Source organism: Dermacentor albipictus, chromosome 3 (genome assembly GCF_038994185.2).
Source record: "Dermacentor albipictus isolate Rhodes 1998 colony chromosome 3, USDA_Dalb.pri_finalv2, whole genome shotgun sequence".
NCBI classification, from domain to species: domain Eukaryota; kingdom Metazoa; phylum Arthropoda; class Arachnida; order Ixodida; family Ixodidae; genus Dermacentor; species Dermacentor albipictus.
Window position 1 is genome coordinate 110,549,449 of NC_091823.1, and position 22,793 is coordinate 110,572,241.

Genomic DNA, 22,793 nt, shown 5'->3' on the forward strand with positions numbered 1-22,793 from the left:
CAATATAGCACGATATAAAATTGTGTTTTAGCGTCCCTTTAACGTACCCTGAATCCTGCATACTATATGTGCAAACTATAGCTTTCATAAACATGCCTTTCTCTCTCTTCTTTCTTTCTTCCTTCCTCTGTTTGTTTGTTTAATCTTTTTTCGTCTACGAGTGTGCGTAATCCGCGTCGTCTTATCCGCAGGACAACTACACCGGCCACCCGACATCTATGCCCATGGGTCTCGTGCGGGGAGGAAGTCTACAGCGGTTAGGAAACCTCGGAGGGCGGGAGCTGCGACGGCAGTATTCTTCACAGGTAAGTCTGTACGTGCGAAGTGCGAGAGTGAATGGTTCGCATAAGAAGGAAGTCGGCATTCGGTTCTTCAAAAGGAGCATAGACAAGACAGTACACAAGAAAATGCCACACTAAACAATGCACCGAACAAAAAACTTAGAGGAAAATCACAATACGAAAGTGGAAGAAAGGAGCTTAAAAACGAGTTCCCCTTTCGTTACACTTTTTTTTTTTTGCCACCGCTGCCAACTACAGCAGTTCATTGGTCAGGCTCATGAAGCATCGGGGCGGCATTGCGCATACAGCACATACATAGCACATACATAGCACATAAAGTATACCACAAGCAGAGTATAGCGTTGTCAATGTAGCGTAGGCTAGAGCGGACTGTTTTCACCGCTTTGAAATTTGACTTTGTACTCTAGTTGCTGCCACTTGATAACATTTCCGACCATTACAGAAATGCGAATTATGTAGACCCATGTGTAGTATTTTTACCGACGGAAAGTCTTTTTGCCTGCAAGCCAATGGAATGTTTACACACTCTGGCGCATGGCCTCAAGCTCTTTTGTCGACCGTTATCCAGAGACTTTTTGCAAAAATGTTCGCAAGTGTGTCGACCACAATTAGGCAAAAAGAGGTGAACTGGTTGAAGACGTTTGTCTCTTGGCAGTCTGTATAGTTTGTCTGGCCAAGCTAACACGCTCATATAAAGCCAAGACAATCATATACTTAAAATATAAAGACAACCTATAAACTGTACGTATTGTGAGCGGTATATTACCCCTTCGTTCATTCAATATTCATTTTTTAATAAAATGTAGCACCGGTCGTTGCCCTCTACTGACGTATACGGCCGGCAAGGATGGCCGCTGTCGGCATCTTGTGGTGCTTTGATCAGTCACAAAGCCTTAGATACCGCTTTATGCAGCATGTTCTCGTCGAATTAAAAGAAAAGCGTCGCAATGCATTAATGATGATGTTGATGTCTGCACTTTTATGTTAGCCGCAAGATATGATATTGCGGCTAACACCGCTGGCTAAAAAACACCTTTGCAAGATATATATATATATATATATATATATATATATATATATATATATATATATCTTCACCGGTGTTTGGGACCGACCGCCAGCGCAGGGCACGGATATATATATATACAGCACTTCACTGCAGCAACGGCTTCGCGCGTTCTGGTTCAGCTCATACACCAGACGATGACGTCACAGGCGCTGCAGCTTACGTGTATACGTTTCTGGCACTTCGGTATTCCGTGAATTATATATACTTAGGCAGATATACAAACTCTGTAACAGGCTGTAATCAAGTCCGGCGTGACATTTATTCCATTCACGTATCGCTCTTGTTGGAGGGCTTGTTTCCTTCTTTTTACCGCGAAGAGCATTACTAGCATTGCCAGACCAGCGCCTTTCCGGCTAACCAAAAGTATGAGCCAAACCCGAAGGTAACGCAGTATAAAAAATTTGGAGGACGCTTAAGCTTCGCCTTCAAGAGTGGGACGCGACAGCGTTCCCGTCGACCCGCCAAGGGGTATAAGACAATGCGCTACGGCACAGCGATCACTTACGATGCGCCCCGCATCGGACTTAGCGCCCACCTATCACGCGGTGAGCGTCGAGCAACGCAGCGTTCGGCGCGGCAACGAAACGTGCTCCTGAGCGAACGGAACGAACCAAAGAACTCGGTGTCTCGGAGGGGAAACGATCTACGCCAGCCAAACGTCGTGATCGGCACGGGCAGAGAGATAGTAATCTAAACCGGGAGCACGGCGAAGCGTCGTCAGGGGAGAGGGAGTCCCGCGACGCGCCTGGCAGCGGTCCCAATGCGCGCGCGGCGCGCCTCCTGTCGGGGCGGCGCCGTACATTGAGAGGAGGGGGTCTTCTGTGTTTGCCGCAAGATGGCTCTGCGTGTGCGGAAAGCGCAGAAGAAATGCAGCGGAAACGCACTTCGCAACTCGTGCAATTGTGACTTCTGTACGTTACATGTTCATAATTACCGATATACACCGCAGTATAACTTACCACGGCTCGTTTCGAAGGCAACACCGCATTCACTAGAGGTGCGTTTGCACCGCTTGGAAGCATCGAACTCGTGGCTGAGTGGTAGCGTCTCCGTCTCACACTCCGGAGACCCTGGTTCGATTCCCACCGGGCCAATCTTGGAAGTTGCTTTTTATTTATGAAGCGCCTGCCGTGATTTATCGCTCACGGTCAACGCCGCCGACACCGAAGCCGACACCCGACGCCGACGACACCGGCTTTTCTGCGACACGGGCTCCTTAACGCTATCGCGTTAAAATGTGGGCCGTTGCCGTGGGTACATGCCACGGGGTGTGCGTCGCTCTACAATGAAGCTCTTCGACGCCAACTTGGGTCAATGGGTATACGCGCGGACTTCGCGGCGGCACCGTTAGATGGCGCAGAGTGTTTCGATCGAGGGAAGCGCAAGAGAGGCGCCCGGCTATAGTATACATGCCTCATATATGGCGCGTTTTGGTAATTTTTTAAATGTCATAAATGAGTGTTCCCGCATTTTTAAACTCCATTTACTAATTACCTTTTTGTTATCTCCTTTTACTTTCATTCTTTTCCGGTTATTTCCATTTCGTCCTTCACCCTCATATTCTGGAGTAGCGTGTCAGGCATTTCGTTAATATAACCTCTCCAGCTCTCGGTGATGTCTGTCTGTCCGTCTTGTCTGTCCGTAACAACACACGCTGGGCGCCCTGTGTCGCAGGAGCCGTGTCTTGGCGACCGGCGCATGTCAGGCTGTGACCCACACCTGCGCTCGTCGCGGGAACCCTCGCCCGAGCGCCGGTGGCCACCCCGGCTACAACCGCAGCCGGGTCAGCCCTTTGCACCGCACCACATGCAGCAGCAACAGGGGCCTTCCATGCAGGTAAGCAAGCGCTCCTCTATAGGACGATCTGTCACCGAGGTCTATTCGTTACACGATTTCAGAGGTCTATCATAGGTCTACAGGAGGTATTTTCGATACATGATTTCAGAGGTCTATCATAGGTCTACAGGGGGTCTATTCGGTACACGATTTCATAGGTCTATCATAGGTCTACAGGAGGTCTATTCGGTACACGATTTCAGAGGTCTATCATAGGTCTACAGGAGGTCTTTTCGATACATGATTTCAGAGGTCTATCATAGGTCTACAGGGGGTCTATTCGGTACACGATTTCATAGGTCTATCATAGGTCTACAGGAGGTCTATTCGGTACACGATTTCAGATGTATATCATAGGTATACAGGAGGTTTATTCGGTACACGATTTCAGATGTATATCATAGGTATACAGGAGGTTTATTTGGTACACGATTTCAGACGTATATCATAGGTCTACAGGAGGTCTATTCGGTACACGATTTCAGACGTATATCATAGGTATACAGGAGGTCTATTCGGTACACGATTTCAGATGTCTATCATAGGTCTACAGGAGGTCCATTCGGCACACGACGTCACACCTAACAGCAGGCATCTAGCGTGCTGCGGCTCCGTGCTCCTCGCTGTCGCGGTGCGCTTGATGCCCGCCGGTGGGTGACGTAGCCTTGAGCGACGCAGCTTTGCGCTCGCTGCAACCGCCCAGTTTCGGTTCCGCGCGCTCTAACAGCCGAATTTCGTCATGCGACAGTTCCGCCGGCAAACACAACTTTCCAGATGCAAAAGATGATATGGCTTGTGCGGAGAGTTTGCCTCAATTTTCCAATTACGATTAGCCCACTGAAACCGAACTTCCAGAATTTTGGTTAATTGGCGACTAACTACGAAGTCTCACCCGTCACACTGTCCGTGGCACCACTAACGGTACGTGTCCGAAGGAACCGTCTTCTTATTTAAAAACGGCTATTCTAAGTCGTTACTTAAAGTCTTCTTATCTATTTCCCTTCTCAGGAGTTCGCTTAGAAATCGCTAGGGTTCTCTCAACCTTTTTTATTCACGGGAGACTACTAGAACTCTTGTATATAGAGCACAGCATGGGGGAAAACCGTTCACCGGTGCGAAATAAGTTGCCGTAACTCCCTTTGTTCTTAGAACGACGGTGCAAGGACAACGGCGATACATAAGCACACGCGAAACCGCTCACGTCTGCTTTATCGTGATTCGAGTGCAGCCGCAGTGCGATACGCAGAGCTTTGCCACAGAGCCTCGTCCAGCGGCTACGCCCAGCGAGTAGTCACTCATCGGGAGTACTCGTCGATCGGCCCTCGCAGGGGGGCCTCTCCCAGCAGCAGCAGGGGCCGTCGTCCCTGCAGAGCGCGCAGGTCGGCCACCACCACATGCACGGCGTCCCGGTGGCGGCGGCGGCGGGCCTTCAGCCTCAGCAGCAGCCGCAGGCCCAGCAGCAGCAGCAGCGGCGCAAGGTGGACTCCGTGGTGCGCAACGACTCGCTGAGCTCGGACCAGTCTGAGTGCGTGCGGCCGCCTCCGCCCAAGCCGCACCGGCACAAGCGCGGACGCAAGATGCGCCAGCGCTCGCTCAGCTCCTCGGACGACGAGGCCCGCTCCACGCCGGACTGCTCCAGCTGCGAGGAGAGCGAGAGCGTCAGCGAAAAAGGTCCACAACCCTATTATATACATGCATGCGCGCCGCGCGCCCACGCTGTCTCTTTCCTGTAAAGTAACATCCGCCGCATCGCACCACATCGTGCGCTTTTGACGTTCCGAGACCGAGCCAGTACCGTAGCGGGGTCGAGCAGACGCGTGTGAAGGATCGTATTTCTTTGCCCAGACGCGTCTCGAAGACGCTTTTTTTTTACGACGATAGCCGTTCCATGCTTTCTATTGAATCGGGAATATTCTGAGTCTGCCAAAACGAGTGAGCTTTTGTCAAATGAAACATCAGTGGTTTCGTATGATGGGACTCGTAGCTCACTACCTGCGGGTTCGCCGCCGGTTTTTTAGTGCCTAGTGGAAAGCAGATACACACTAAGTGATTCCCGTGGCCCCTCCCTTTCGTTTTTATCTTCTTGTGAACGTTAGTAAATTGCTACTACTACTGCTACTACTACTACTACTACTACAACTGCGGCTGCTACTACTACCAGCAGTACTAGTACATGCCTTAACGCTTCATTTGTATTTAAAAACTGCCTAATCATCAGAGGGTATTTGTCAAGGGTAGCGAGCTACACGCACCCTGTGGTTAGCACGCGTGATGTACGACGCATGCTCAAATTAAGAGCGAAGTGTCCGTAGAAGCAGGAGTCTTTACGCGCTATCACTCCGCATAGGTACGTGTTTCGTACGTGTGTACTGCAGAGTGCTCAACACCAACGCGTTACGTTGCCGCCTTTTGTGCTCTACGAGTTTCCGTTCTTCACACGACCTCCCTCGGAGGAAAAAAATAGAGGGTGGGTGCACTATCTAGGGCTCTTCTTCCGTGCTGCACTAAAGGAGGCATGGAAGCGAGATGTCAGGGATTCGTGGCTGAAAAACTCCCTCCGGAGAGTTTCCGGCGGCATGCTCCTCGTTCGACCAAACTACCGTGTTGGCTCGGTTATAAGCACATCTATTGATTTTTTTCCCTTTCCAGAATCGCGTTTCGATAATTATGCAAAGCTATGGCTAGTAAAATATGGTAAGGACGAAACGCAACTGCAAGGGAAAACGCGGCAATAACTCATCTCTAACAACATTGCAGCTTATATATTCTTTTTTTTTTCGGTGGAGGATGCCACAAGTCTAGGCACTGAAAGGATAAAGCCGTTGTCTAGCGTGGACGGCTTTTGCCGTTGTTGTTGTTGTTTTTTTATCGTATTCCACGGTGCTATTGTTCTCTGCCGAACAGAGACCTTGCTTTTTTTTCTATTCTTTTTTTTACGTATCTCTTTACTTGGCGTATTCAGCTTTCAGTGAGCGAAGGAAGAGGCTTAGGACTGGTCTCGAACTGTCCTTCATGTCCTATCCATACAGCAAATATTGTTCTATACTTGGCGTGTGTTCACATATACGCCGTGTGATCATCTGAAAAACTTTGACCAATGACGGCCATTGAAAGGCCAGGTTCCAGCCGGTGTTCTCGAAAATCATTCATAAACGGTACACACATTTTTGTTTCTCTCCTGAGTCACTGGCCAGATTTGGTCCCGGTGGCTACCATTAGTTACATTAGCCTGTTACACGCGAACGTAACTGCAGCTAAATTAGAACTATATCGCACCCAGTAATCGATGCACTGATATAGGGCCTTCTAGCGCTAAGCGTAAATACGAACCCTCCGTTATATCTTCCGCTACAAATGGCGACTAACGTAGGCACACACGGCAGAGAAGTAAGCGGGGACCTCATCGTGCAAGCTTAAAACGAGCGCACACTTTGTCCAAAGACGCCCGAGAAGAGACGCACACAGGATAATCGCTGCGTACTCAGAACAAAAGTTTATTCGTAGCCGACAGCAGACGTTCAAAAATGCACAAGGAAACGGGCGAAGCACACTTCTGCTCTACCTGCGCAACTTCAAATACTTCTGCTCTACCACTGTGCAACGTGATATACGTGTCACTTACGTAAACCTTTTTCGTCATTCTGATGTAAAATGTTTTCATTGTGGTGAGTACACAGCAAATTAATCTACACACTTAAGTGTGCATAAAGGTGTGCATTGGTCCATAACCGACGCACTTACGCCCTTACCGGTGCGAGAGCGTGAGTTGTAAACAGAAACCGCTTTACACCCTCGTGCACCCTTAAGGATGTAAATTAGCTTACTGTGTGGGGTCTGTCGTGTGTGCCTCTCTTGCTTTCGTTCCGTGTGCAAAGAGTTCGCCCGTTTAAACTTGCAAGTGTGCGCCAACTAGCCCGGGTACACGTTCTTTTAAGGGACATCATCGTTTCTCTGCCCCCAGTTCCGCCCCGATCCTGTCCCGATTGCACTAAGTGACGTCACGGTAGTGCGGCTGTCGTCACTTTAAGCGCTAGCACAGGATGCGACCTCGAGCGAACGTGTAAAACACTTGACTCACTTTGGAGCTTCGCGTACGAAGCTTTCGTAGTGAGCCATGTTTTTGGCGATCTCCCTTTTCCTTACCAACTTACCCAAATAGGCCTCGAGCTATCATGCTAAAAGGCAAAAAATAATATATTTTAGGGAAAATAAAAAAAGCAGATTTGTGAAGATTGCTGCTGAAAGCGGCGAGCAGGGACTTCTGGGAAGAATATGCCAATATTTTCTTTCTGCGTGCCTTTTCCCCCTTTCGTATCAAGTCACGATGCACCTTTACTATTTACGAAGGTGTAGCTTTTCCACTGTTGCCAAATAAGTGTTTTAAATTGGTGAGCACTCTTCTTTCTTTTCCTTAATTATTCATTTCTTAATTACTTTCTTAGCATGTTACGAAGGTACAGAGCGGTTGACTGTTGAAGGGAACACTCGAGTGCTGAGTATGTCCTGCGCATTTCCTTCTCCCGATAAAGTACATTCGCCTAGACTTGCAGCATTTAACTAGTTATGCCTAGCCCTGACGCTTTTCTACACAGCTGTGCAATGTACTCACATTGTTTTGCGCAGCCACTCGTAGCCAGGGCGCCAGCAAAATGAGAGTCCCAAATCTCAGTGTTCCCTTTAAAACAGTGGAACTCACTGTACAAAAGAGCCGAGAAAATGAAGCGAGGGAATTGTGACAGGGTGCGTACAGCTGGACAACTTTCAGTGGCAACGAGGAGAAAGCCACTGGGACGGAGCTTCTGCGCATGCGTCAGTGCGCCAAGTAGTGCGGCAGAGTTCGACTGCGCTTTCGGTTTCTCGGAACAGATGCTGAATCAGCGCAACTTTTCTACGCTGCGACAGTTTCGCATTTGCCCAAACGCGGAAGAGAAAAGCGGGAAAAAAAATAAGTGGTGTTTAGCACACACCGGTGTGGTTTATTTTATTCTTCTGTTGTAAATGAGAAGCTTGTGTTTCCTCTTCCTCAACTAAAATTAACGCAGATGAAAATGTGGAACATTTCTTTTTTCACGGGAGCTCTTACTTCTGGCGCGCTTTGCCTCGTTAGTCCTTCCTTCACTGCCCCAGAAAGTATTCCGCGAGTACAGCAGCCACCTTTAGTGCGCAGGGCTTCCTCTCCGTAACAGTGTAACCAAAAAGCCTGAAGAATCTTCGTCCAAAATTTTCCTGTGCCCAAATATTTGCAGATGTTAGCGTGCTTCACCTCAGTAACCCGCAGGCACTTGCGATGTCACTTTGTGTAGAACGTGAAACGTCGTACATAGACTTCCAGCACAAATAAATAAATAAATAAATAAATAAATAAATAGGCGAGTTCGATCGTTCATGTTTTTCAGCGACACTTAAATTTTAATTTGTTTCTTAGGTTTTTCTTAGTCTGTAGTAACGCTCGAATAATGTATTTGAGTTTATATCTCTAGACGATAGCCCAGGGTGGTTGTCCTACTTTGTAAAGAAAAAAATATACGCATTATATTTTTTCAACACCATTTGGTACACTTGTAGCTGCAGTGACACAGGTGATACTTCCGCGACGATCGTTAGCCGTACACATATCTTACGAACGTAAATGGTATTTATGCGAAGCATATTACGAGAGCACAACCCAGCTCCTCAGGCGCGGCGGTGTTGCCTTCAATGAGCTTTGACCCCATGCCATACCACGTGACACCGTGACGTCACGACAGCGGAGAAACGGGGCTCCAACTCGCGCCGTCGCTCGCGGCGTCGCGGCGGTATATAAGCAGCTGCGCTTGCCTCTGCTAGACATTTTCTAGGTGGCTTTGATCGGACGCGGTGAGCGTCGAGCAACGCAGCGTTCGGCGCGACAACGAAATTTCTAGGTGACTTTGGCTCAACTCTTGCAAGATGGGCTGGGTGGGAATCGAACCAGGGTCTCCGGAGTGTGAGACGGAGACGCTACCACTGAGCCACGAGTACGATGCTTCAAAGCGGTACAAAAGCGCCCCTAGTGAATGCGGTGTTGCCTTAGAAACGAGCTGTTCTCGTGCGTCGCTTGCTCAGGCGCACATTTCGTTGCTGCGCCGAACGCTGCGTTGCTCGACGCTCACCGCGTCCAATGCGGGGCGCATAGTCGCTGCGCCGTAGCCCATTGTCTTACACCCCTTGGCGGGTCGACGGGAACGCTGTCGCGTTCCACTCTTGAAGGCGAAGCAGAGTAACGCATGAGTTGTTTCTTCGTCTAGCCGAACCAAATATAGCCAAGCAACAGCAGTTCACCAGGCTAAACAGTGGTTCAACAACTAAAATAAAGGCTAGTATGCTTCGCATCCTGGGCTTAACCTTAGCTAAGCCACAGCCATTTTTTTCATTATCAATTACATCTGTTCAAAGTAGTAATTCGTAAACAGATGTGCAGGTTAGCTTGCGATCAGATGTATGAGTGAAAAGGATTCGAATACAGTTTTATGTGAGGCTGGTTCCGACCGCACTTTCAGATAACGATGAGATATAAAAATAACCTCTCAAAAAAATCTTTTTTTTTTCAGAAGCACACCGCGCACTTTCCCTCTGACATTGTGCCAATTTAGATAACTGAACTGCTTTTGAAGATTATGAGGAGCACTAGGCGCACAAAGTTATTTTCGAAAGCGTTGATAATTTGGCAAGCTGATTAGCTCTCTGTCTTTTCAGTTTTAAGTACTTTATATCTACATTTATGGCCATTTCTGCTAGTGTTCTTATTTATTTATTTATTTATTTATTTATTTATTTATTTATTTATTTATTTATTTATTTATTTATTTGGCAACACTGGTGAAACCAAACTGCCAGCTAACAGACCTTTATCACTTCTTTCTAGAACGTGGCGCGTAGGGAATACCACTGCACCGATTAAATGTGAGCATTTATCGAGAGTGATCGCTATTTATAACTTTTACTAGATCACAGAGAAGTTGAGTTCAGTGCTTTAAATGCACTCCAAGGATCTCAGTATATTGTTCCCCCAAGTTAGGGGACTTCGAACATCAGAACTATAAATACATGTGAAATAATGCGTCCGTTTTGCCAGCCCGTCAATATCCCACCATGAACGCAAATAAACCTTGTTGCTCAGCGGTTTAGTCTAAGCTTACTCTTCATCTAAGCCAAAGAAATAAAGCGCCACCTGTTCAAGAAGAAACCGTACACTTGCGGTGAAAAGAAAGTTTATAGCACCGTGCGGGGGCCCTGATTAGACGAAGTGCCGTAAAAGAATCAGTAACTATGTCGTAAAACACCCAAATAGTACTTTGAATCTCAGCGATCCTTTTGCGTCTGAAAGTTCGGAAGATCTTTAGTTCGCTGCGGAAAATGCCTCCGATTCCCTTGGTTATGCCTTTTCAGTTGATGTTGGCCATCTGTTTTATTGAACGTCTGTTTGCCGGAAAGAAGCGTGTGTCGTTCGGCTAGAAAATCAATTGATTTCAACAAGGTGGTGGATTGCCATAAGTGTGTGGGAATGGTTTGTCTATAGTTTCATGTCTTTATGGCAGTTTCATGTCAGATCAGCTATTATTAAATATTAGCCGCGGTACTGACCTCTTCTGGGTATTGCTTTCGTTTTGTACGATAATAGTATGTGTGTGCCTATAATGAGACGTTCACGTAGACTCAGAGGCTGAATAAAGAGATCATTTTGTATGCAGACGCCTTACGTGAAGCTTTTAGCCAAGGGAGAGTGCAGGTGCAGTAAGAGTAGGCTAAGCATAACTGGCAGGGTGACCTCTTGATGAACTAAAAAGAGACGCCACTTCTTGCTTCGGTGAACTGGAATACTCAAATAGTGGAAGTGGGAAAGAAGAAAAATGTGTAATCAGCACATAAATGCGCAGTTACTGGCAATATTTGTGCTAACAGCAACTCGAGAAGAGTAAAAAAAAAGGAGAGGAAAAAGAAACTATACACACAAGCCTGCATTTGCTCAAAACGCCATCTGATTGTCGATCTCCCCGCGAGAGAATCATACGTACCACATCTGTAACGCTGTTAAAGCTTTACCGAAGCCAAATAACGAACGCACATATCACTGCCTTTGTTTACCGCAACAAAGTGCGTCTGCCTTGCCCAGTTGAGACAAACGTTCGCACCATTAGCAGCCACGTACCGCATTTCGTGACAAACGGCTTTTCTATAGGGCTTTGTTATCACTCTGACCGGGCGCATGCTTATCGAGCCAGAACTTTTTCTCTTCCTTTCGTTCTACGCGCCATGAGGAACATTTCGCAGTGCTTGTACGCGTCTCGACCATTCTGGCCTTCTTATTTTTTGAGGCAAACTTCCATGATATTTTTTTTTTCTTTAGAGGAAGAAACTACACAATGAATGACTATGGCAAACTCGTGTTTTCTCCTCGTTCTCTGGCAAACACTTTTCGGTCTTTTGCATTTCCTTCCGAGTTTTTGCGTCTCATAGGAAACCCTCTGCGATTGCACTGTGACGCGGGGAAGAGGGTCATCCTTACTCTCTCGAATCAGAGCTTTCGCTTCGCCTTATTGTGCCGTCCCTGCTCCTTCTTTTTACCTCATCACTCGCTTTTCTGTTTAAACGGGTACGCACCTCTGCTCATCGTCTTTGTCGCTCGAACATGCAACGGCCCTTACTGCTTCTCACGTCGTTATTGTGTTCCTGTGCTCCGAAGTGAGTTTTTGTTTTTCACTTTCTAGAGTATATTCGCGCGCCCCCTCTTCCCCTTTTCTTCGCAGCGTTCGTCGTGCGCATTTTTATTTTACGTTTCGAATCACCCCATCTCGTCCGTCGACGTTTACGTTTACACCTCCTTTACGCCACTTTTCTCCTCACTCCCTTTCTGTGTTTTCCCCCTCCATGTTCGTACAAATTTACCGCTACTCCGTTTTTGTTTCTTCTTTCTACTCGTCGCCTGTTCCTGGTCCTCTCGTGCGAGCTATTTTGACGCCCACAGTGTGTAGCAGGCCGTTCCGGGCTTTCTTTCCACCTCTTCCCTCAACTGTCCACTTGTTTCTGCTCCACGCGTTTCCTTTTCCCCTAATTTTCTTATTTCTTCCTTCGTCTGTCTCTCTCCCATATATTCGTGTCATAGTACGGCAGTCTTCTCCGCCTGGGAACACACGCGCACCTCCCTCCTTACCACCCCTTATTCCCCTCCCGGCCACCTTCCCTTTCGCCCACTTTAATATTAGCAGCAGGAGCCGAGCCATGGCTGCAGGCTTCGATCAATAGCACCAAGAAGGATGGAGAGGCGCGCGCTCACGCCGCCTGCTGCTGGATGGGGAAGCGGTGGCTGGCTGGGGAAAAGAGGGAAGGCGGGAGGAGGAAAACGCAAAAGGGAGAGGACGGCATCTGGATAGGAAAGGGGAAGTGGGGAATGCAAAAGGAGTGAGCTGGCGGCGAAGCGGCGCGAGGGTGCGCAGCAAAGAACGAACGGGAGAGGGGGAGGTGAATGAGGAAGAAGGGATGCGACGGAGGCGGCGGCTGCTGCTCCGGGACTCGGTGTGTGCAGCGGGCGCGCGCGGGGGCTATTTTTAGCTCCCGGGTGCGTCTGGCATCAAGGGCGGCCGACGCCGCCGCTTGCGCCGTCGTCGTCGAAAACGAGCCTGACCCGCTCTTCCTCTCTCTTTCCCTCTCGCTTTTTCTCTCTCCCTCCCCGCGCTGCATCCCGTTCTTCCCGTTGCACCCTTTGTTTCAACCATTGCCGCCGCCGCTGCTGCTACATCGCTGCCGGTACCGCCGCTGATGTTTTTGTAGGTTCTTAATGGGGAAGGAGGTGGTTCTCTAGATGTGGAGCGTCCTTCCTTCTTTCCCTGTCTCTCCTCCTTCTCCTTTTTTCCTTCCAGATGGACGGTCGTCACTGTTTTGGTATCTTTCCTTTACTTCCCTTTCTCTCTTCCAAATGAAAAGAGCGGAAAAATGCGCGTAAACATGTTCGCTCAAAAATGCGCTGCGTTTTTTCGCGCGTAATAATGCGCCGCATCGCGGCGGGCGGGCGGTCGGCTGAGTTCCGAGCGAGAGTTGAGCAATGCGCCGTTTTCCCAGCGCGCGCTTTCCCGGCGACGCCCTGTAACTTCGGCGCGCGCAATGCCTGCCGTCACGGCCGGTGCGCGTGTGTAAACGAACGCCGTGCGCCATAGTTGGCGAGACGACGATAAAAGGAAGCGGAGCCAGTCCTTTGCGCGTTTCTTTTTTCCTCCTTCTCTTTTGCTTTCCCACTTCTTCCAGGGACGAGGAGGGCACAACAGGGGGTGCTAACATAAATGAGAGCGTGAAATGAACTGTGAAAAACGCCGCGGCGTTGGCGGTTGGGAGCTTGCTTTGAAAGGCGAGTAGATTGGTGAGATGGCCGGTTGGGCAGTGCGTCGTTGAGTGGCTTTAGCGCATGGCGGCGCCCGGTGGCGTTCCCTGAGCGGTCTTCCTCTGCCCCGGAGTGGCGGGCAACGCCCCGTTGTCAGGCATAGTTTGCCGCGAAGTTGTTGAATTCACGAGAGACTGCGGAGAGAGAGAGAATGAAAATTTATTCAGAGAAATGCGCCCAGACAGACCTGAGATGGAGCGCCCATCCGGCCTGCCGTCCTGGCACTGCTGCGATGAGTGTGCTGGACGATGATGCTGTCAGCATACTGTCGAGGCTTGACGAGGTCAAATGCATTCTCTCTCTCTCTCGTTTCACTCCGTGTTTTCTTTTTTTTAAAAGCTAAATGCATTTTGATGGTCTGAAGAACTTTACAGACATCAGACGTGAAATCGGACTCCTTTATCATGGGAGCAGTGCGTTATGAAGCTTGCCTACGTATATGAAAGTGAGCGTTACTCAGTGTCCATAAGGCAAACCTAAAAAAGAAGAAATAGAAAAGGTGTGCTTGCATGAAAAACGACAGTATGCGCGTCTCTCTCTGTTGAAACTTACGTCAAATGTGCGCGCATCTGATGATGAGGTCCTTCCAGCTGTTAAGCCTAAGTATATCCGCTCTCATGACCGTAAACATGAAGTACACACACACAAAAAAAGAAAATGCGGTATCTGTGAAGCCATAGTCTAACGCCTTTGTACCGTAGATACAAAGACTCATACCATTGGTATTGTTTCCCCCGTTTACTGGTATATTTGTAGCGAGCGTAATCGATAAAATGGTGTCCGCCATTTGCTGCACCGTGGTGCCAGATGTACACCCGGCCACAAAATGTTACGGACCATGAAATTTGAGAAAAAGCTGAATATCTCCACAACCTCACAACGCAACTTGGTATTTGCATTTCGGGCATCGGCTACAATATGTTAAGAACATTTTCGTATACAGTTCTACTGGCTACTGCTACAGGCTGCTTGGAAATTGAACGTTTTCTGCGATCCCCTGGTCCGTAAACTTTTGTGGCCGGGTGTACCTCGCGCGTAATCGGCGAGCGGACGCCGTCGAAAAGGGAAACGCCACTGGTTACCCGGCATTCCACTGGTGTGGCTGCCCCGTTGCGTGTGATAATGTAACCTCGTGAGAAGCGGTGCTACGACCTTTCCTTTCTTTATCCCAGTGTCTCAGTGCTCGTCGAACGCATGCTTCACAACTGCGCGGCCAATTCTCTGCGGCTGCTCTGTGAGTGGAGAGCGAGATACAGCATCTCTCTGGGGACGAAGTGGGGAGACGTACGAGGGAGGGGGCGGGGGGGGGGGCAAACTCTGAACGCGTGGCTAAACGATTCTGAGCTGACCGCGGAACTTCCGTTGTTATTGTTTCCTCCCATTTTTTCCCCTTCTCCCCCCATCAAACCCACCACGATGCTGCTTGCTGGCGCTGCTGCTCACAGGAGAGGCGGACGTATTCAATCGCACGTGGAAGCAGCAGGAAATACTCGATGCCAAAATGAAAAAATTCCTTTCGGTGAGCCATTTCTTCCCGGCCGGGCCAGAGCCTCGTGCTCTCTTTTTTTTTTTCTGTAAGGAACGGCCAAAATCATTCTCTCTCTCGCCCCAGCTGTTTTCTTTTTGTCTTCGTGTTTTCTCGCCCGGCAGTCATCGTCGTCGGCGTCGTTCCTTCTTTTGCATTGTCTGCTGAGCTGCTGCGTCTTCTTCCTCCAATACGTGCTGTTGTACCGTGCTGTGTGGCTCACGCACTTATTGCCCTGCCTCACTTCCTCTTCTTCCTCCTTTCTTAGCTGCCCGTTAGTGTGTGCGTATGCCTCACTCATTCTCCGTGGTGCCCGCGCTCTCAAAAAACAAAAAAGTGTCGTCACGTTTCTTTTTCTTGCGCGTCACGTTCCTGCGTTTCCTTTCCTTTTTTTTTCTAGCCTCTCGTCACACGTAACGCGTTATGGCTCGTTTACGCGTTGCACTTGCTGTATTATCCCTCCCCGCTCCTCTTTCTCTGTCACTGTCTCTGTGTCTCTCTCACTGTGTGCGTCTATCCTTCGCGATGCCTTTTGTTGTGCCTGTGTGGCTCTATATCTGATGGGTATGTTAATATGGATGTCATGCAAGCAAAGCACGTTTCCTTCGGGCTTGTTTACTCTGCCCCGTACTTTTCCCCCCTTATCTTGTTTTCTTTATATTCCCCCATGAAAAGGACATATATATATATATATATATATATATATATATATATATATATATATATATATATATATATATATATATATATATATATATATATATATATATATATATATATATATATATATATATATAGCTGATAGCCGTTAGGTTAGGATTTCTGCAAGCTCAGTTTAGGGGCGCTATAACGTAAAACTATTCCAAACTTTTCTATTCCAATTCTGCTATCAGCCCTCCGCAATTGGTCGAAAACTTTTTTCGACCACCCCCATTTCACCTGTCTGTCACGCGACGTTACAAAAACCGCAATACCTCCCCATCTGATATGATGTGTGCACACTGATTATGCATGATTTGACAGAAAAAAGAAAAACAGTTATTTCTGATTCGACCTCTTTTCGCCATTAGCCCTCGGCTATTGGTAAAAAGTTTTCGGGCTGCACCCACTTCACCTGCCTGTGTCACGCGACGTCACAAAACCGCATGAACTCACCGCGTCATAGTGACGTGTACGCGATAAAGATGCATTAATATGCCGAACAAAACGGAATTTTTTTTGGAATAGCCGCAGGCTGCCCCGTTCCGAAAGGAATAAAAGATATCTGCCGCCGATCGCTGAGACGCTGGCTACTCGCACCTGCCGGAGAGCATGGGTGTATTTGCGTATAATAAAACTTCTTGCGTGAACGTGTAACGTTTTTAAGCACTTTCGACACGTTTACTACCTCATTCTGCCAACTCTTCTTTGCTGAGGGTCAATTTTAGCGTCATTCTTAAACTTCCATTGCATGCCGCCGTGATTTTCGACCAGCCACCACAAGCTAAGCAAGGGAAAGCCGACCAATCGCAGACGCCGGCACCACCCTCTTCATCCGGTTATCGGTTTTCAGTGCACTGGCTCTGCGCTAGTGAGTCCCTCTCCACTTGAGCGTTCTCCTCGCCTCTTGTCAGCCAATTAGATACAACAAGCCGCTCAGTGTAGGCAATGTTATTCGTTTTTCAAGCAAACAAACGGGACCTCCTATGAAAGAGGAGACCGTTTGATTGGTCTGTTCAGACAACCCTATGGGTGACCGCCCGGTGCTTGCGTCGGTGGTTACGCAAATTTGACGTCAGGAAATTGGAATAGAAACATATTGGAATAGTTTTACGTTATAGGGCCCTAGTTTTGTTTTTCGACCATAAGGGATCGTCATGAACTGGACAGGGAATTTCGCTTCTTTTTACGAACAGCACTTCACAGTTGCTTTGACTGCTTAGATAGCCTCCGATTGGGCTTAGACAGCATAATTTCGAGACGCAGACAAGTTATCTACACGCACCATGTAAGCAGGTTAGATATTCGGCCGATCAGCTAGCCATTGTTTTCTTTCCTAACCTTTCTTCTCAGTAGTGTGTTCAAACTTAGGCTTAATCTATTTATGGCTTATGTTTTGACAATGCGTCCTTTACTAGATGCCTGCCGCATCGCTGGTTTTCCCCTTGGAGCGGAGGTTCCTGTAGCTTCAGGTTAGTCACGGAGAGACGGCGCTCGCTGCCGATCCTAGTTCCTGTTGCGGAGGAAGTGTCGATTGCTAGGCTGGCGTGCGCTCGACCAATGGCTTGACGAGAGACCGCGGGTCCTGCCTCTGAGATTGCAAACGACGCCGCTAAAATCTCGGAGGCAGGGGAACGTGATTCAAGTTTGGAGCAGCCGCCGCAACTAGCGCTCGCAGCCGACCCTGGTGGAGAGGAGGAAAGGGGAGAAGAACCGGAACCAGCTTCTCGGTTTAAGCGGCAGGCATCTTCTAAAGGAAGCATTGGTTTTGGGCGAAAGCCTCGTGCAAGCACGAGCAATTGTTTCTGCTCCGATTCTCGCCACAATATTTACGGTGTAGTTTACGAATGCTTTGTTGCAGCACTAATGACTTCCGGCGTGGTGTAGTTCCTGCTTGTATGTCCACAATAGTTTAGGAGAAAGCTATACGCTCCACAACTCACATATAGGCACGATCCAAAGACATTCGACGCAACCTTGCCATAGCTCGGAATGCTGAGATACACTCTTGAATCTCACCACGTCGCGAAAGCGGTTGCTGCAAGCAGCCGAGGTGACGGGCACGGCGAGGTGCTTCTTTTCTCTCACCTACCTGGTCGTCGCATCTCCAGTTTCCCTCACGTACCCACCAGTCTCACTCACAGATCACGCTGTAGCTCTGGTGCACAGAACCCAAACAGATGCTGTTGTCAAGCGTCAGCTGTTACCCAGGGACTTCTGCTTACCGAATACCTACGTACCTGCAGAAACCAGGACAGCACCATTTCCTCTAAACTTTCTTCTTTTTTTTTCCTTGCTAAATGTGCTCTCAGACAACTGTACTGTTTTAAGAGAGCCAGAATGAGAATGTGCGCGACGACGTCAGGCTGACGGCGGGGTCCCCGCGTGGGAGTTGTTTTCCTCGCTCTCTCTCTCTTCTCTCCCTCGTGTAACGTGTTGGTGCACGGGCTGCAGGTGACTGCGCGTACGCGCCGCGCGTGCCCCCCGTCGGGGGCGGTGCGGCGAGCGTGCCTTACGCGTACGCCACGACGACTACTCCCAAGGGCGGCGGCGGCTGTAGCGCGGGCAGCGGCTCCGGCGACACGTGCCGCAAGAAAACGGTGCGCTTCAATCGGGACCACGGCGGCTGCAGGGACGCGCTCACCAAGGACTCGGGCATTGACACCAGCAGTAGCGCGACGCTGAACGAGGACTTGTGCCTCAAGGTACACACGCGCGCCCGCCGTCTTCTCCTCGGTCACACCCGCACGTACACGTACACGCACGCACGTGCAGACACACACTCACACAAACACACACACGCGTGCGCCTGCGCAGCCGTACAGGCACGCAGAAACGGGAGACGCTGAAAGCAGTCGAGCCGACATTCATCTGGAGTTTGCAACCACGCTGTTAAAACGAAACAAATACATAAATAAGCAGACCCATACAGCTCTACTGTTGAATAGAGTGACACTGATTTGGTTTGCACTGCTATTTGTGGCGCTCGCTGTGCCACGGTGCATTCGGACAGTAAGGTAAGAGGCCTGCGTGCATTTTTTTTTCTTCGAGCACGTGGTGCTTGTATACCGCATAAAAAGTTTAAGCGATCTGTGTTTACGTGCACCAGGCGTTGTTTAGGTCCTGCTAGGGGTCAACCCCATTTGAGTTTTCCCCCTTTACGAGCTTTCGCCACATTCGTTTGCCGACGCCGATGCTGCTCTCAGATGCGCGTCAGCTCCACTGCTTTATTTTTTGCCGCACTGATCGACTCTAAGACGGCAGTCTCTTCCTTCACAAATTTCTTTTGCGCCTTAAGCTCGGGTGTTTGCAATTACGAGCTGCAGATTGGATGATGAGCGTACCACGTTTGCAACCCTATAGATTGCTAGCCTCTCTTTGCCGTCTGAACTGTGATAGCTCCTTCCATAGCTGTTACAGCTGTTCGAGAGCAAAGAGTGCAAAAAAGAAAGAAAAGGCACCACGTGGGAAGAGGCGTGACGTGCTGGTGTCTTCCTTCCCGCATAAAGTGTTGTTTCTTTTTTAGGCTGTTTGCTTTCGAACATGTACCAAAAGTAACTCACATTGTGTTACCGTTACATCCGACCTAAATGTATTATCTTATCATGTGCCGCTGGATAAGCGAGCACTAGGCATAGTCGTTAGCTCTTGCAAAAGCATGACGCCTCTCTAGCAAGCCCAGCATGTGACAGTAGAAAATGAGCACGGGCAGAGCATACGCTTCGCTGTTGCACGCCGACCGCGAAAACGCGGTTTGAGCTGGTTAGGACCAAGATCGTTTTCTTAAGACACGAGCCACCGATTTATGAATTTAAAATCAACGCAAGGCTCTTCCTAACCGACATCTCTCGATCAATTCTTTAACGTGCGGAAAGCCTCGCATTGCTTTTTGGGTATACATCGCAAACCGTTCCTAACGCAACCGCCTTTGGTCGACGCCGGAGAGGAGGTGAAGGAAGCTCTATCGCCGCACGAAACCACATAACTTGGCTCAGCCACACATAACAGCTCAACGCGCAGCCACGTAGCGAAAAATGCTTTATCGCTCACAGCGGCGCTTGTTCGGTCAGCCAGCTTGTCACTCGGACCGGCAAGCGTGCTTTTCTGCACGACAACAAAGGCTGGCGGGAAAACGTGTGCACCAGAAGAGCCGGAAGACAATCAAACTTCTGCCACTCTAGAAATGCTTACAAAGTAGGTAGCGCCAGAAAGTTCCTGCCAGAAAAACTTCGCATGCTGCAGAAAATGCACCAGGCACCGCCACGCCACGTTCAGAACCTATTGCCTCGCGCCTGACGGCCTAAGCTTGAAGCCGGCGGTAAACGCAAAAGTTACGGGCGAAAATTAAGGGGGGAAGCTTCGCGATTACTTCAATAAAGGATCAAGATCATCTGAGTTAACTGATGCGTGGCAGATGTGCAAAGCAAATTGCACTGCACTTGGCAATTTAATGCAAGTAGAGTCGTCAGCAACATGGCCAGACTATGTGAAACGTTTCAGAGCAAACAAGATTAGTTTTTGAACAAAACTGATGCCCTTGCTCTTTCTTTGTCTTTTGGGGATTTGGGGTTTCGTAGCCCACAATAGGAAAATAGTAATTCAAGGGGAGTTGGACGAGGTCATAGTTAAGGACCGAGTTGATCAACTTGTAACCTCGGTAACGTGTTAGTGGTGTGACGCGCTCATAGAGAACGTTAGAAGCGGTTTATGCTGTTTGCGTTAAATTTACGTGACCTGTCCACTGATGCAACATAAAAAAAATTATCCGAAGAACCAGCGCAAGTCTCAACACACATATCGTGGACACGGCTACACACTCGGAAGACTTCAGCGTACAAGAAAAGACCATCGAGACGTACATGAGGAGGACGTGGTTGTCCCGCACGTAGCATTTTGAGCAACCATAGCAATTCTTTTCGATTCTGAAATAAGCAGCTATTACTCTCACAGCGCTTTTCTGTACTCTTGTTTCAACGCACTTCACTAACTACACATTCGCCCATAGACCGATGTTTTCCTTTTTTTTTTCTTTTGCCCACATCTTCCGAGAGCAGTGTGTTAACACTAAGTATAGATGAACGCTTTCTCTTGTTTACCGTATTTCGTGCTTTAGTTACCTTCTTCACAATCAGAACCAGGGTTGCCAGCTCTCTAGTGGACGAGGTTGGGGCAAAGGGGGGAGGGGGCTGGCGGCGAGTGACTCGGTCGGTGCCAGGACCCGCCACTTTGTACGCGCAAGAAGGTTTCACAAATATTCTTTAGTCCCACCACGTCGCGATTTACAAGAAAGGCGTAGTGGTTGCCTGGCTAACACGGCTATATGTACAGATACGGGTCACTGTGAATGATTATGGGCGGTCAACAAAACTAGAACCCCGAAAGAAATCGCCTTTATGTTAATGACAATGCAACAGAATACAAGAGAGGAATGCGCAACCGAGCTGCCTGGCATTCAAAAAAAAATGTGGTTTATTGATTGCTGTTCAGTAGAATGAAATCCCTGCAGAACCCATCTTACGGTGATTGTCGACGTTAATGCGATTAGCATTGAACCAATGTAGCGGCACAACGTATTGCCAACGCCAATGCGTGTGTGGAGGCCGGGCTCCTTTCTCGCGCTTCCCGCTGCACACGCTGCGCCATCTGGTGGCCCCGCCGTAAAGTTCGCGCGTGGCTCGGGTTCAATCCGCCAAGCATCGGATAAATTTAAAGGACCATTTATTGTAATTGTATATCGGCACATACCTAGTTACCGAAGTTGGCGTCAGAGAGGTTCATTGGAGAGTGTCACAAACCTACCAGCACACACCCAGTGACCCAACTTGGTATCAGAGATACTCACTGAGGAGCATTACAGACCGAATGGTACATAGACAGTGCTCCAAGTCGGCGTCAAAGAAGTTTATTGAAGAGCGGTACATACCTAGGGGCACATATCCAGTCCCGCATCCCCGGTGAGACCCATGTCGGCGTCAGAGAGGTTCATTGAAGAGCTGCACATAAGTGCACAGTGCCACATACTGAGTGACTCAGGTTGGTCCGATGGTTGGTTTCGAACCCTGTCCTCTTAGCACAGCAGCTCAATGCGCTGACCTATTTTAGCACGGGCTGTCCGTGAATCAGGTTGGCGAGAAAACGGTTAGGGACTTTGATAGATACACAGTGAGCCCCCGAAAAGTGCGTGAAGTGCCCAAAGAATGCTAATCGCATTAAAAAGTAAAAGTGGTGATATTTGATCGTCCAGATTGGGTCAAGTCGGGACTCCGGACTTTTATTACTACGTTGTCCGGACCGTACCGCTAAATTCGGGACGGCTGGCAGTCCTGTTCAGAGCACAAGATCTCAAAACAGTAGAGAGCGGCTCGATGCAAATAACGTTACACACGGCTTTGTCTAAATGAAATAAATCAGGGCTTTAGAGCAAGCCTTTTCTTTGTGCGCTAAATTAGTTCGATTTCTTTTTTTTACAACTAATTTTACTTTATCTCTCTCTCTCTCTCTGTCTCTCTCTCTGTCTCTCTCTCTCTTTCTCTCAGGCTCTATTTTCCGTTTTGACTTGCACTCTGCTCGCACAGTAAATGTCTAAGCAATGCTATCTGACAGCTAATCTTTAGCATTGTCCATTTACGCGCCAAAGTTTTTCGGCATCACGCGTACACTTGTCGGAGAAAGACTTACGTACCATTTAGGCCTCAGTTTCTAAAGTTAGAGAAACCATTCGAGAAAGCAGCGCTATAGTTGGCTACAATTCGCAACGGCACGCGTGTAACAACTTGTCGAACAAATGCAGCAGTGGCTACGCAAGACGCTTGGTCCCCTCTCTAGGGGTCACAACGCAAATGCATTTACAGAACGCGCGTCTCTGTCAGCAATCGGCGGCATCTCCAATTGATCCTACTCATACTTCTCGAGTCGAAAATACCGATGGCTAGAACGAAATGTGTCGAAGTTTAACACGATGTGCGATTTCCG

The 22,793-nt window shown here is 48.7% G+C and overlaps 1 protein-coding gene across 4 annotated transcripts in view; it reads left to right on the forward strand.

Annotated features, from left to right (window-relative positions):
• Rim (Rab3 interacting molecule) overlaps window positions 1–22,793 on the forward strand; it is a 176,618-nt gene that overhangs the window by 104,326 nt on the left and 49,499 nt on the right. For 2 of the 4 annotated variants that reach the window (XM_065440231.2, XM_070535927.1), the window contains exons 3-6: window positions 192–305; window positions 3,046–3,207; window positions 4,536–4,878; window positions 18,276–18,526. In XM_065440231.2, the coding sequence (XP_065296303.2) occupies window positions 192–305; window positions 3,046–3,207; window positions 4,536–4,878; window positions 18,276–18,526 (870 nt within the window). Of the gene's footprint in view, window positions 1–191; window positions 306–3,045; window positions 3,208–4,535; window positions 4,879–15,042; window positions 15,117–18,275; window positions 18,527–22,793 lie in introns of all 4 variants that reach the window. The other 2 variants (XM_065440232.2, XM_065440233.2) reach the window with 2 other exon arrangements.